The sequence below is a fragment of the Anabrus simplex genome, chromosome 11, assembly GCF_040414725.1.
Source record: "Anabrus simplex isolate iqAnaSimp1 chromosome 11, ASM4041472v1, whole genome shotgun sequence".
NCBI classification, from domain to species: Eukaryota; Metazoa; Arthropoda; class Insecta; order Orthoptera; family Tettigoniidae; genus Anabrus; species Anabrus simplex.
Genome location: NC_090275.1, coordinates 87566696 through 87583042, shown reverse-complemented (window position 1 = coordinate 87583042; position 16347 = coordinate 87566696). Strand labels below are relative to the sequence as shown.

Here is a 16347-nt window from a genome sequence, read left to right as displayed (position 1 = left end):
ACTCCTGCTGTCTTCTAACCCGTAAACACACATCTCGTTATATTACCCCGGTTAGGGAGAGGAACCGAGGTATTTCAAAATTGTAGTAAATGTGAAGAGATGCATAAAACTGGATCGCAAGGCACTGGTGAACCACTCGGTAGGCCATAGTAATGGAATTCTTAGACACAATTAAGAATTGTTATGACATATGGTGGGCATAAAGAAGAAGTAAAATATTTAGTGATAATTAGCATTAAGAAATAAGAACATATTATTTGTAGATTGTTGTTGATATAGAAACTGCTACCTTTCCAAACTAATCTACATGCTATTATCTTACACTGCATCTATTAAATAAAAAAGTATAGCAAATATAATATGAAATGCTTAGCAAAATTACTACAATACAGCCTATGTGAAATATTTAAGTGGCAACCTGCAACCAGAACTAAACTACAAATTAAAAACAAAGCAAGAATGAATAATATAACTAGTGTTGCCCAACCTGTACATTTTAAAAAACTAGGAATGAAATGGGTACCTCAAAGTAGTGCAGAGAGAAATAAATACATTTAATTAATTAACAGTCCTGTACTATCCCTTGGCCTTGCATATAGCAATGGAATCCTCAGACACAAATAAGGATTGTTATGACATATTGTGGGCATTAAGAATAAGTAAAATATTTAGTGACAATTAGCATTAAGAAATAACAACATATTAACTTTGTTATCCTTTAATCTATTGCTTCTATCTGTCAGCACTAGTCTTGCCTTTGAGAATACCCTCTTACACGCAACTGACGATGCCAGAGCACAAAGCGTTTCTTGTGCAAGCATTGCCATATTTGGATACACCATTTTATGTTCATTCCACCACTGAAATGGATCTTCATTCCTGGGAAGAATATCATCTTCTAGAAATCGTTGTACTTCAATAATTCATCTTGACTCGTATGTTCCCTGTGGCTGCATTGGAGCAACTGTTTTGTCGAAGTCAACCCAGATAGACAGTTCATCTCGGATGTCTGTAGTTTCTTCTTGACACTGAGCATATTTTTCAGAAGATCCCTCAGATATTTTTGTGCAATCAGATTGATGACCCTCTTTTTAATATCATCTGCAAAAAACTGAAACGGTATCTGCTCAAATCTAGGGTCTAAGAAAGTTGCCAGTGAGAGTGTATTGCTGTTTTCCTCATTGCCCAAGAGCTTTTCAAAACCATCTTGACGGTGCTTCAGAACTTCTACTACAGGACATGAAAACTGAATTTTTGACAGTTTTTGATGCACTTTTCGTAGACCATTAAACACTGGAATTGCAAGTGCAGCTGCGCAGTAATTTTCTCCACTTATTGCTTTTGTTACACTCTCACATGGCTTTAAAATGTGGCACAGTTCCTTTAGAATTTTCCATTCCTCAGGCGTTAATTTCGGTAAATCTTTCTCAAGTGGTGAATCTTTCTATCATATAAAATGTAGAATTCCAACGAGTAGGTATTTCCTGAATTAGTTTTAGATGGGTACTCCGTGATGTCATTTAGTATGTGGACAGTTTTTCAGCTGCCACACAACTTCTTCGAAAATGTTCTACTATCTTCTTAACTTTCTCTATGATGGTCTGAATCTCTGCGGTTTTAAAAGCACCTTTAACAATTAAATTTATGGTATGTGCAAAACACACAAAATTATTCCATTCTAGCAATTGCTGAATGGCTTTCTGCATGTTTGAAGCATTATCTGACACTGCCAATATTATGTTATTTTCTAAACCCCACTGTTGAGAGATTCTCTTCAGTTCATTTGCTATATCTTCAGCTTCGTGAGATGCATTCAGTTTTGAACATTCCAAAAGAATAGAATGAAATTTGAATCTTTCATCTAAAAAGTGTCAGTAACAGCTATATAGTTCACGGTAGTGTTTGATGTCCATGAATCGGTGTTGATGCAGAAAGATTTTCCAGTCAGAATGTGTTTCCTTGTATCACATAAACATTCTTCATAGAGAGCTGGCAAAAGTGTTTTTGAAATTGTATGTCGGTTGGGTAATTCATAAACTGGGTTCAAAGCGGAAACAAACTTCTTAAAAACCATCATCTTCGACGATAGAAAATGGCTGAAAATCCTTTATAAACAAGAGTAACAAATTTCTGTTTATATTTTATTTTGATTTGGTGCAACTCTTGCGAAAGCCAGAGTATGTCATACTGGTCTGATGCATAGATGCCTGTCCAGAAGTTCTGGTAGAATTTGATATGGACTCCTGAGATGAGACAGGTGGTTGATTAAAAGATTCAAGAGGGGGGGGGGGATCTTCCTTCTCCTGGACAATAACTGGACGTACCTGTTATTAAACATATTTTGGTGTATTTTACTGCTAGTAGCCTACTCAACTTAAAATATAATAAAGAAAGTTACTTGATACTTGCTATGTACAGATCACCCTCCACAAGCCCGCAGATATTCATAGAAGAACTTGGAAATAAACTTCAGAAGCTATTTGCAGCGACACATTACATAATAATACGAGATATTAACACAGACATTTTAAACCCAACTGGTCAGTACGCTCAAAGAATTAAAAATGAATACATAAACACCGTAAGGGCTAGCGGTTTCATTTCATACATCAACTCTGCAACAAGGATAACCCCAACATGAACACGTATAGATCACATACATGCTAAATCCCATAGAAATAACAATTTTGAGTCATATGTTCTACAAACTAGTATCACAGATCACAGTCCTTTCTCATAAAAAACAATCCCAGAAATATCATTAAATTATGAATCTATAGCCTTAAAAAGGAAAATTGGGAATCTGTCCTGAATGAACATGATGTCCACAAAGCGACCGGTAGTTTTATGTGGCTATTAACTCAACATATCTCTGACCACTCTACTAAAATAAGACATGTAAGATCAAAATTCAGAAAGATAACACCATGGACCACAAATGGAATCCTAACTTCCATTAGAAGAAGCTACAAATTACACCAGACAATCGTAAAACAAAAGATGAGGTCCTCAAATAATGTCGAGATCACAAAATGAATGAACATGGTGACCACAAAGCGACCGGTAATTTTATACGGCTATTAAATCAACATATCTCTCAAAACTCTACTAACACAAGAGATGTAAGATCAAAACTCAGAAAGATAACACCATGAATCACAACTGGAATCCTAACTTCCATTAGAATAAAGGACAAATTATACCAGATAATTGTCAAACAAAAGATGAGGTCCTCAAATAACGTCGAGATCACAACCACTATTAAGAAACATAAAACATACCGAAACTGGATAAACAGGCTCACTAAAGTAGCAAAAGAGAAGTATTATTCTAATAAAATTATGTCAATCTCACACAATTCTAAAAACCTATGGAAAAGCATAAATGATATAACATGTAGAAAGGAGAAAATAAATTCAGATATAGACAGCATAAATCTTACAGACTCACAAGAAACAACCCAACCAACTATCATTGCAGACAAATTCATAGATTATTTCAGTGCTGACAAAATAATGAATACCAGCAAAGAAACTAACGACACATGTACTTATGACATTCATGCAGAACCTCAACCACAATCAATCTTTTATCTTCCCATACAAGGAACAGAAATATTGGATCACATAGCTGCACTAGAAGATAACTCAGCCAATGGCTATGGCAATATCTCAGGTAAAACACTTAAAACAATTAGTTCACATATTCTACAGCCTCTGCAAATTTAAAATTTCACTAATGAAAGGACAATTTCCAGACCCATTCAAAATTTCTCTCATAGTCCCAATCCATAAATCAGGCGACAAGAGAGATTTAAACAATAATCGTTCAATTACTCTCTCAATCCACCTTTCAAAATTACTACAGAAATACATTAAAACCAGATTACTTAATTGCCTGAATAAGTATAACATATTGTCGCCAAATCAGTTTGGTTTTAGACAAAAAATTAGCGCTCAAGATGCAATATTCTCCTTAACTGATTATTTGTATAAAACCATTGATAGCTCCAAAAGATCTATTTCTGTATTTTTGAATTAACAAATGCATTTGATACTGTAGGCCATAATATACTCCTTATAAAACTTGAAAATGTAGGCATTCGTGGAATTCCTCAAAATCTAATTAAGAGCCTTCTTTCTAACAGAATACAAAAGGTAAGAATCAAGGATACCCTACGTAAAAGTGCTCAAGTAAAAATCGGAGTACCCCACGGAACAGTGTTGGGACCAATAATTTTTCTCTTATATATATCGATGATCTGTGTGAGCTAAACTGTAATGCAAAAATTAACTATGACACGGTAGTCACATTCACGGGTGAAACTTGGGAGGACACCTTCAACAGAGCTCAAGAAACCCTAGTCATAATTCAGAAATGGCTAAACAACCACCTACTTACTTGAAATGGAAATAAAACAAAATTCCTCTGCTTCTCGCATAATTAAACAATGCAACCCTCAGACAACCACATACCAACTTGCAAAAATACTGAAAGCTGCAACTGTTATACTTATGCAGAAATCAATAAATGTTTCATACCTAGGGATAATTATAGACAGTTACCTGAAATGGAATTTTCATGCATCAAATTTGATCATTAAATTTCAGAAACGTATTTATATGTTTTACAGAATTTTAAATGTTATTTCAACAAAAGCCTTGAAGTCTGTATACTTCACCTTAGTTCAATTGCAACTGCAATATGGAATTAACAGTTGGGGTGGAATACTTGAATCACACTTGGCTCAGGCAAATATATGCCAGAACTACATACTGAAAGTCATGTACAAAAAGCCACTGATGTTTCCAACATATGAACTGTTCCAGCAAAGCATGGTACTTAACATATGGCAGCTATTTGTGCAGTCAGTGACCCTATACATGTATAAAAATGTAAAGCTCTTCTGCAAAGAAGACAAGTAAAAAATTTGCACTAGGCTGCAAGACAGAACTGGAATAAGTATACCACGCCGGAAGCATTTATTTGGACAAAGAAATCTAAGTTGTCTAGTGCCACGCATATACAATGCATTACCTGTGTGAGTGATAAGTGGCAATCAGAATACCCTGAAGAAAAGGCTATTCACATGGCTCATTAAAAATGATTACAAAGTAGATCAACTTATAAATTTCCATTATAATACATAAATCAACTAGCACACTATTCTTCCCTACTAAGAGACCAACTTACTCCTTAACCCATGTCCCTCCTTTCCAGCTTCCTGTTTAATTACACCAAAAGCAGAAAAACAGTTCATAAAATTACTGTAGTACAATATCACCAAAATGATAAAGGAGTAAATGATATTCACTAGATGCCATGATGTATATACTCTAGCTACTGTATTTTTAAAACCCACACACAAGTTTACCTTAGGTTGCATTCACACTGTACCTTTTACTTCATCTGTATGTATATGTAAGATATTGATTGTGAATAAAAATGTTTTAAAATATGACATACCATTGACACGAAGAAACCGCGAGATCCTGTTGGCCAATCCTGCACGCTCGTTTCCTGATACTGAGTAAGGGTTTCCCTCAACAGTTATGTGGCACATGAATCGTTCACTTTCACCTTGACATGAGGAAAGGTACACTCCAACATTCTTGCCTTGGAACTCAACCGGGTTGTAACCTGCAACATAAATATACTTGATTTACAATGAGGGACCATACTGTAGGTGGTGTGATTATTGTTTTATTAGGAAGTGCAACTAGAAAAAACACTCATCTTCTCAAAGACATCTAGAACATATATACGTACACATCTATATGGAATATAAAGAGAATAAAACGGTGCATCCAACACAATATACATAAATGATAATTACAAAAACACAGTATGATTTACAGATATGGTTTAATCTAAAATGACGCAATTAGTACACTCACACAGGGGCGGTGCGTGATATTGTTGCAATGTTGCACAATCCCACTAATTTCACACTTCATTTGTCGTCTTTTCTTCTAATGTTTTAGTTTAATAAATCTAGCATATATTCTGAAATATGTTAAAATCAACCATCTTTGGTCGTTCGATGTACTAGTGCCTCGGTATGGACCAATAAATGCTGACGGTTTCAAATGAAACTCAGGGGGTTTGCTTTCCTACGGCAACGCCCAAGCTGTAAGTCTGAGCCTGTACGTAGTCACCATTCTGTGGAGATGTCTTCATGCCTGCTTTCCCACCTCTCGCAACGGTAATTACTTTCCCACCCTACTAGGGTACGCCATACCGGTCCACCCACAATATTACCAATATTTTGCATCAATGAAAAACAGAAGCGAAAATTTTCAATTCGAGGGAGGTAAGAATAACTGTAGTTATACTGTATAATTTGCCTCTTATTTCCCATGTTTTAATTGCCAGATATATTTTGAACTGTCTGAACTGTAGACTAAAAATGAACAGCAGTATTCTGGAGCCGGAATCGTCCGACTGCCGCCATCTTACGTCACTACACTATTCCGATGCATTAATGTAAAATAGTAGCCAAAATGGGAATATTGGACAGGAGATATTTAAAATAATGAAAAGCATGTCAGAATAATTACAATAATACTGATTAATCAGATCTGTTAGGTCCATTATTAGTAGATATTTTTCAGGAGTTTACCCGCCACCTCCACCTCCGGCTCTCGAGAGAGGCCTCCACCTCATTGACCTCTGGCAAGATCATGACCACGTGCTCTTGGTCGTAAACAAAGCCACGCGCTTTTTGACAGCTATCAAGCTGACAGCCATGTGCCATCTTTAAAAAAAAAGGCAGCATCGTGCAGCCATCTTTAGGGCACTAAACCTTATATGCACGTAGTAGCGGGCAATTTGAAAAATTCCACGTGCTTTTTTGACATCTGCCGTCTTTAAAAAACAGACGATCGCAAACTTCAGTGCTGGCATCTTGACGGCTCTAAACCTTACGGCTACTAACTTTGAAATGTAGTTTCGGGTAACTTGAAATACCACGTGCTTTTTTGATTTACTGCTGTCAGCGGCCATCTTTAAACAAGACAGCATCGTGCTGCTATCATTATTGCACAGAACTTTATAGCTTAGCCACGTGCTCTTCAAAGCCAACGTGCTTTTTCGACAGCTGCCATCTTTAAACAACAGACGATAGCAAACTTCAGTGCTGGCAGGGGGAAAAATCTACATGGCTACCACCTTAGACATGTAGTGGTGGGCAATTTAAAAAATTCCACGTGCTTGTTGACAGTTGTCAGCCACTATCTTTAACCACGTGCACATGGCCTACGGCTATCTTGACGGAAGTAAATTTTATAGCGCGGAATTTAACGGGACAAGCAAGCAAGCTGTTACTTGTCAACACACCGCCATCTTATAGCTAGGTGTCCTCCTCAACATACAGTACTATTATCTTAGTTTTTAAACCAAGCTGCTGTTTTCAACACTCTAAGACTTTGTTTACATACTTACGAAGCTGTTGTATTGAACACTGTTCAGAACATTAGAAAGCTATCTACCAACGTGATTGTGGTTAGGAGTGGTAGGTTAACCCACGCATTTGACGCCAAAGGGAGTTACAGTCTCAAGTTTGAGGATCAACCTTACTAGACATGATCCAGGGACTTTGGTGCCGAGGTTGGTAGAAGCTGACGTGGAGTTTGAGTCTGAACTACTGCGGGGGCTAAATTCCGTCTCTAAACCGTACTTAGTAGGACGTATACAGAGGTTATATCGGGTCTCGTTGGGGGCACTTTTTGGCTGCTAAAGTTAAGTTGTAACAGGAAAAGTACTTGTCAGGAGTTTTTTTGTTGAGACATGAAATAGCGAGTTCATTGCTTTTTTACCCTTTAGCCTGGGATGCACATATCAGCGAGACAGCACAGGCCAGTTGGAAGTATTTGCTGACACAGGGAATACAATGTTTATTGTTTCTACAAGTTCGCGACTTGGGTCCATACATTCGGGAACTTATTTTGATACTGAATACTGAGACCGTTCGCTTCGGATCAAGTGGCTGAATGTAGGGTAGTGCGACAAGAGTCTGGTTCTTTTGTCGGCATCGCACGTGCTCGTTCCCAGAACGAAGCGGCGACAGGTTTCAAACGTGAAGGGGAGTGAACTAGCTGGATCGGAAAATAAAAATAAAAAAGAAGCGGAGAGAAAGAAATAGCTGGAATATGTTCACGTACAATTGTACCTCATTAAATGTAAAGAAAATATTATTAGTAACATCGACGGCATGATATTTGTACTTACGAAGTTGCATAATGGTGAAATTAGACTGAACAGTGATAATGATATCATGTGTGAACTACAATAATTAGTAATTGAATTTACTTTAATTCTGAATGGAGTACTAGTGGAAAGTAATGAGAATCAATTAAAGAAGCGGACAACAATTCAGTACTTGAACTGACTTGTACTTCCTAGGATCAGTGGTGTATGATCCTACTTAAGGGATTGAGCCGTATCCTGACGGCCCATAAGGGACAATCAGATATATATTTGCCATATCAAATCATTGTATTGAAGTAAACTTCAGTCAGGCATGGTAAAAGTAGTAGATTGCAGGATAGTTGATACCGGAAGTCCATAGAGACATAAAGTCGCTAAATATTGCGCGATGCTTCCCTGAGACCGTGGGAAAGGCTCGGCGTTACCAGACGTTATCACATCTCGGCACGTGTAGAAAACGTTGGCAAGAGGAACATTCAGACAATTAGAACGCGTGGGTGTGGCCGATATGGAAGCTGGATCGCGCGGAATTAAAATCCCAGGTTGACCAACATGGACATATTCGTGAAGAAGACATCGCTATAGAGGAATCAGTTCTGTTAGTTGACGGATTTCCACAGGTCGGAAAGTGTAAAGTAACAAGGAATACGCTATAGAAATAATCTGAGTCATTTTAAGTAATTAGGAGTGTTTTATGTTAATTTTAATTAATATAAAAGTCATTGTGAATAGCAAGCACGCTGATTGGTTGATTCTTTAAACACGCGGGGATACCATAGCTACAACGGCGTTAACCAAGCTTCTGAAGCGTCCCAAGCTTTGGGAGCGCCACTCTGATTTTGGGAGCCGCCGTGGTGTGAACGTTGTTCTATTCTGCTCTGATATTTGTGCGCGAATGTTGCCACGTGGATAGATATATAACAGTGTATGGTCTTTTCGACCGAGAAACAGTGCTTTTAGTTATGAAGTTTGCTCAATTAACTGGTGCAGTGCTAAACTGCCGATTTCATTATGACGCAAAGTTTTACTCCAAAGTAATAGACGGTACTATCAGCCGCAGACTGCTGAGTGAAGAAGAGACCATCAGCTGCGTGCCGCTCTAACTAACTGTATAAAACGCTAGATGACTTATTAATTTTACGTGTGTTCTGCCAGATTAGTGTTGGCTTAGTTCACAGCTAACAAGGGTTTATTCGGCACGTGCAAATCGAGCGGTGAAGAGGTGTTTACTTGAAGTCTTCTGTGTTGCAGTGTACAGGAACTTTCATCAAGAAAATGGCACCGCCCATGGAAGAAAGAAGATTGTTTCCATGTTTTAAGCTGTGGTGAACATGGAGTAGGACATCACCAGGGCAAGGATGTAAGCCGTTGCCAATGTCCAGAGAGTCGTCAAAGATAAGACGCATGTTTTTAAATTAAATGGCATGTTATATGATTTATGTTTAAATACTAGTGAAGTTTAGTGTAGGGATTTTTCTTTAACGTAATTTTGCTGGACGGCAAATGTTTAATTTACATTTGTGATGCTGTAGATATGGATAGGAGGGGAATACATGATTTCTATATTTTTATTTTACTTTACGATCAGTTAGATTGGCTATTGAGGGAGTTGATAGGATTTATTTTGTTCTTGTGTCATTATGCATGTTAATTAGATTAATATTATTCCGATATTCTTGTATGTTAGAGATAGGAGGATTAGATTGACAAGATCATCTACTTTCCAAGTTAAATACTTGCTGCGTTGAGAGTAAATCCAATTTTCCATTTAGAAAGTTAGTAACAGTTAGATTGCATGATGCATGTTATTTCAGGAGCTGTAACACGTGTGGAACTGTATTGCAACGTTGAATGAGAAAAGAGTCTTCCAATGTGGGCTGGAAACTCTTTCGTACAATGATTTGAATGGGAATCGAACATGGATTTATAATGAGAATAGCTGATGAGATTGTAAGAAATATAAGAGGATTTAATGCATGCTGATTTATGAAGTTGATTATGCAGGCCGATTGCATACCTGATGAAGTGATAAGAATTATGTGTTGTGAGTATAGCCCTGCAATTGTATTCTCAGAGAATATTGAGAATCAGAATTGACGGGAAATTAATGTCAGGCCAGTGAGCCTGTTGTGTGTGTTAAATTATAATAGCATGCTAGTAAGAAGCATGATTGTATGTGAGTTTCCGTGCAGTTGAGGAAATATGAGTTCGCCTTACAGGTTTACTTACCAGCCATGTTTACATAGAACGCGTGAATGAGATGTCATTTCCGTAATACAATCTTGTCGAACAGCAACCAAGCCCTCAGTGCAGTATTGAGTTGTATCGTTTCTTTTCAGCCCACAGCAAAGCAGAAAATATGTGACGGATGAACGCGCTTTTGGGTGCGCAAATGCAGGAGAGGAACGTAATATTGCCCATTGCTTTCCACATGTTCAATAAAGGATAATATATGTTTTTCTTACAGGATGGTGTTTTGTGCAATTTCATGTTGTTGTGATATGTTATCTTGTTGTTTAATGGGGAACAGCCCGAGTGCTGAGTGAATATTGGTGGTCAGTCTAGTTCTCACTAGATCCTTTTGGTGAACCGCGTTTCACGTCGAGTCAGAGTAGTATGTAAGATTTCCCTTTCCTAATCCGATGTAAATATTTGAGATACTTTGTTTTTATTGTGTTCATTGTAAATATAGCGTAGGGAAATGCCCCTAGAATTTTTCACAATTCATTTCATGCCCCACTGCGTCTTAATTTGTTTATGTTAACTTTTGCGACGACTCTCCGGAATTTAAATCCGTATCATTGTGATAGTTAACAGCGTGCTACTCCACGCGAATCGGATACGTATATGTATACGCATACGTATACTATTATGAACTTTGGACAATCATGTGAAGTATATATTTAAAGTTCACAAGTATTCAATGTTGTGTTTGAACTTTCCTTTTGCATTTAATTATTTGAGTAATTAACGTTCGAATGTCCATATCATTTTCAACTTCATTTCTTTGAAAATTTTACAATAATTTATTATTTGATTTCATTTCTGTTTATATGATTCGGAGGTATTTTATGAATAAATTCATCCTACCCTATATTATTGTTTCTCATTTGTGTTAAACCTCCATTATTCCTGTCATATACTTATATTTAAGTGATACTCTTCGACTTTCAGTCTTGCCCATCGACAACCAACCCACCTCTCTGCCCAAACCTGAGACAGTCGGATGTTTAAACAGGAATGGAGGCATCGCCCTAAAAGGTTATTACCCATGGGTACGGTACAGGATGTCATACGCGTGCTCATTCTCATTTATTTTCCGGCTACGCTCAGTACACTGGTCAACGAGAACGTCGCTACACCTGAGGGAGAACGTCATTCGAGGTTCAGTCGTCAACGGGGACAGTGAGGGCGCATATCCAGCGTCAATCCCATACTTGGGAAACTGTGCCAGTCTTTACTACCACGATGAGTTGTACTCAACCAACAGACGTCGAATGGTTGCAGATAAATAATAAAAGTACGTGTTTTCCAATGATAATTCGCAGGATTGTGCCTAGAACTTTCTCTAATTTATTCTGTACAAGTTTCAGCAACGTCATCTGGAAGTGTGGAGTTGAGGAGGACGTCAACAGCTTACAACGCAAGGAGATGAGATTTCATACTGGATTCTACCCATATTTCATCACGAACTGCTAAATCTACAGATCGTCGCCAACGGAGGGGAAATGCAGGGATTTCAACCCTAGACTGTTCAACTGGGGACGTCCGGAGCTCAACATGAAGCCTACAGTATAAGTTAAGTCGACAACATCCTTATTTATATATGTTCTTTGTAGCAATTTATTTATTTCTCTGTTCTTTTGGTGTGGTCTCATAGTCTAGTAGTAGATTTATGTATAATGTTATTTCATTAATTGTTCCCAATTGCACTTGAGTCATATTCCTAACCACGTGTTGCAGAGTTCTGAAATGATGGATCACCGGAAGTTTATCCATATGTTATCATAACCATCCTTCCTTATTTAATGAATTTTACTGCATTAGTGAGTTAATCTGTGTCGTAGGAATTTATTGAGATAATACTTTCCCAATATTTTTCGTTATTTCTGTGATATTTGGACTTACATTCATAACTCGTGGGAGTTGTAGTATGTCATCAGGATGTTAATTCCGGAATAAGATCATAGATTTATTAGGCGTACGTGAGTAGGGATATATCATTTTGAATGGTATTTTTAATCATCGAGACGAATTTAATGGAAATAAGACTTGTTTCTTGGAAGATTGCATGTTCTTACGAGATCTTCTGACTTCACGTTTTGTGATATACAGTTATGGAGAATATTAGTCGTCATTGTAAGGTTGTAATTGTACTATGAATTTATGGCGAATTAATATATGTGATAAGAGTCGTCTGATAGTCAATTACGACGTGTTTGTGCGACGATATTTGTAATACGTGGTATTGATGATAGAAGGAATAGATGATAGTTCTTCGAGAATGCAAAATTGTAGTCGTTTTGATAAAGTCTTCTGACGATGATAATAAGTATATGTCAATAGGCGTACTTAAGAGTTCCTTCTTAATATTTAGGAATAAGTTCATCCTGTTGTAAGTTGTGGAAATCATTGATTCAAAGCCAAGAATGTCTGTGTCTTACTAGAAAATGATTAAATTTGGACGTAGATTCTCAGATATATCCATATCAGACTGTAGTTCGATACCAGGCGAGCTCACTTTAATCGCACGAATTCTTAACCACATGGAGACTTCATATTTTCAGTGATACCTCAGAATGAAATCCAACGGAGAGTGAAAATGTTAATTCGTACGTGGACGTAATGTAAATAATGTAAATATTTCTTCTTTAGAAATTTTCCTGTAGATAGCTGGTAGAATTAGTCAGATTATAGAGTTATAAGTTATGTCTTATAAATTTGAGATGTATGTGTTGTGTTGACACATAGAATAATCTGCGATATTTTAGTTACCTTTAATTCACGATTTTTGACATTACTTCAACGTCGATAAATTATTGATTTGATTGGTTTTTGAGGATTATTAATTTCGATTCCTTATAAGTGACCACTTAACGATAACGTTAGATATTATTTCTCATGAGGAGATAAGAGAGAATAATTTAGAGCAGATATAACTTACTCGACGTCTCGATTTAATTTTTTACTTCATTTCTAAAACACTTTCAAGATACATGTTATGATGATGAATATTTAAAGAACGTAACTTCACTAAAATTTATTATGAGAAGAAGTAAATTTTGTAAATTTTAAATATTTTATATTTAAAACACTCCATTAAAATTCAATGTATTTTTCAGATTGTTCGAGGAATTGATTCATCAACCTCATTTCGCACGATTCAAAATTTTATATTGTTAAATTACAACGAGAATAAAAGACAGGTTCGTAAATCTGTTAGAATTGTAGGGTTAATAAGTCAAGTGTACCATCCCATTTGTTTGAATGGTTTTTATGTCACATCAAGAATCAACAGTAATTCAATTCCCATAATCAGTATGGCGAAAGTATTATTATTTTTATTTTGAATGTCAAAATTCCAAATGAATATCGATTATTTTCTCATTGCCGAACCTACTGTTTAATCCTGCCATTTGTATGTATTCAGTCAGTAAGATCATGTTTGAAACGAGCACCCCTGGGGTGTCTCTTGTTCTCCGACTTGTCTATACGGGCACAATACTCAATTTGGTACCGGAATTTAGCCCTGCAGGATTTCGCGTATTGTCTACCTGCACTTCACGTTCGATACCCCTGCAGGCCTAACGTTGCGCTGACCACGCATTAACCTCCCAGGACTTGACATGGTACCAGGGAGATTGAGTAAGCCGTAAAGGGGTATCTTATAGGGAGGAGGCATAATACTTTCCTCTTTTACATTCCTTCCTCCTTATTCATTCAGACATCATAGGATTCCAATCAATAAAGCACATGTCTTACAGTACTCTTCCTAATCCTATCAGTACAATGTGTAGCCGCTATATCCCTAGGATATGATGCCAGGCTAATCTTTTAAAACTTCTGCATCGAATAATACTTACAGTAAAAAATAATTTTCGCATAGCTGTGCATATGTTCGTTGATGAAAGTAGAAATTACATTCAGGTAATAGGCGTGGTGGTTAAAGGTATAAGGGCTCTCGTATACGCCGAACCCACGCTCCAAAATTCAGAGTATCTGGGGGCTCCTTTTAGTCACCTCTTACGACAGGTAGGGGATACCGTCGGTTTTATTCTACAGTTCGGTTACCCATACACACACCATAATAATAAAGAAGATCCAACTCACTTTCGTACTGAATACTTAACATGATACATAAAAAATAATCTGGTACCAGAATTTAATATCGCAGGAGTTCGCGTATGATCTAATAAACATCCCGAACCAAGCTGGGAATTACAAAATCCTCAATAAAGAGGTGATTATTACTTGCGTCTTTAGAGAGCAAAGCGGTTAATGTGTTGCAACTAAAAGGCTCGCAAATTATGCTGAGAAGCAGACAGGAAGTTTCACGTTTCAGATACAGGTGTTTGTACATGCTATTGTCCGGCCTGAATGAGAAAAGAAAATATGCGTACGTTTGTACTTTGGATTGCTGTTTAAAGTCGAGGTTATTAACAGCGTGTATTCTTACTATCAGGAACGGCGGCGACACCCTTATACTGTAAATCGTTATCTGCAAGAGTGCTTCTACTTTGTTAGGTATGGAAAATTCATCTCTATTAGTAAATTGTTTGTCTCTTCTAACTTTAAACTGACGATAATATCTGTCTTCTATGGTTTAAAACTTGGTTACTTACGAACTTTAAACTATATGTATCTCTGTTACTCTTACATTTAATCTTTATTAGTAAATGGTTGGTCTCTTGTAACTTCAAACTCACGACGATGTCTGACCTCTATAGATTAAAACTTGTTTTCTTCCGAACATCGCATCTATGCGTAACTCTTTATTCTTTCGTCTAATCTCTATTGATAAATGGTTGTTCTCTTTTTAGAATTTGATGCATACGCTGTTCACCTAAACATTTTATTCTACTATTAGCAGGGAGAGACGGCACGCATAAATTTGGGGTTATTAACGGCTTGTGTTATTACTCTCAGGAACGGCGGCAACACCCTTATTGAATCTTTTGCTGTAGTCATTTCCGCTTCATATATGTACATTTTACAATGTTGGTGTACCGCACCCTTCTTAAATAATAATGGAATTCTCTTGGGTTAATGATGCCAATTCTTGTATCTACAAGTTTCACCTTGAATCATTTGCTGTACTACACTCTTAGTGTACCTCTCCCTTCTCATTATCTTTACGGATCTTTTAAACAATATGTACAGTATATTTAAAAATTGTTTTCAAATACTAAGATATATACAGTTATATGTGAAGTAAGACAGCTTAAATTAGCGTATATATTACAAAGTACATAGCTTTAGCATAATATTTACAAAGTTAATTCACACACACCCACCCAACTGCTTTAGGTGAAGTAGTACCTATCAATACCACTGAGCCCGAGGCTAGAGTGTTAGTAGAATTTGGAATGACAAACCTTTTACAGTCTTCATTCTTAAGTGCTACTTTATTCAAATCATTAATAAAACTTATCAAAAATTTTAAAACCACCTATTATTCGCCCTGCGAAGTCTTCCTTCTCTGTACCTGCTCCAATAAGACCGTACACAACCTGAGATCCTTCCGATGCTCGTGCCCAACTACATTTTCCTGGTACAGAGAAGAGAGTAATGTAAGAGATGGCGCCCAACGTGGGGCTTAATTGGTGCTGCGAAGAGAATAATAGATGGCAACCCAGACGTGGTAGGCCTCGATTGGAGCCACGAAATAAAAGTAATAGATGATAATCCACACATGCTAGGCCTCGATTGCAGCCGAATAATATTAATAGACGTCACAAATGATATACTAGTGCTTAAATTAAAGCCATTAATAAACAGACTTTCATTAATTCGTATTCGACTTTGTTGATTTTCATGGTTGAGATTTCTTTTGTATCATGGATAATCTAATTGCAGCCATTGAAGCTCTCAGGCTGAGCATCAGTGATCAAAACGCCAAGATTGATCGCATTAATACTC

General features: G+C 36.9%; 1 protein-coding gene across 1 annotated transcript in view; it reads right to left on the bottom strand.

Annotated features, from left to right (window-relative positions):
- LOC136883498 (fatty acid synthase) overlaps nucleotides 1–16347 on the bottom strand; it is a 703772-nt gene that overhangs the window by 599702 nt on the left and 87723 nt on the right. The window contains exon 4 of the mRNA XM_067155848.2: nucleotides 5467–5640. Within this exon, the coding sequence (XP_067011949.2) occupies nucleotides 5467–5640 (174 nt within the window). The remainder of the gene's footprint in view (nucleotides 1–5466; nucleotides 5641–16347) is intronic.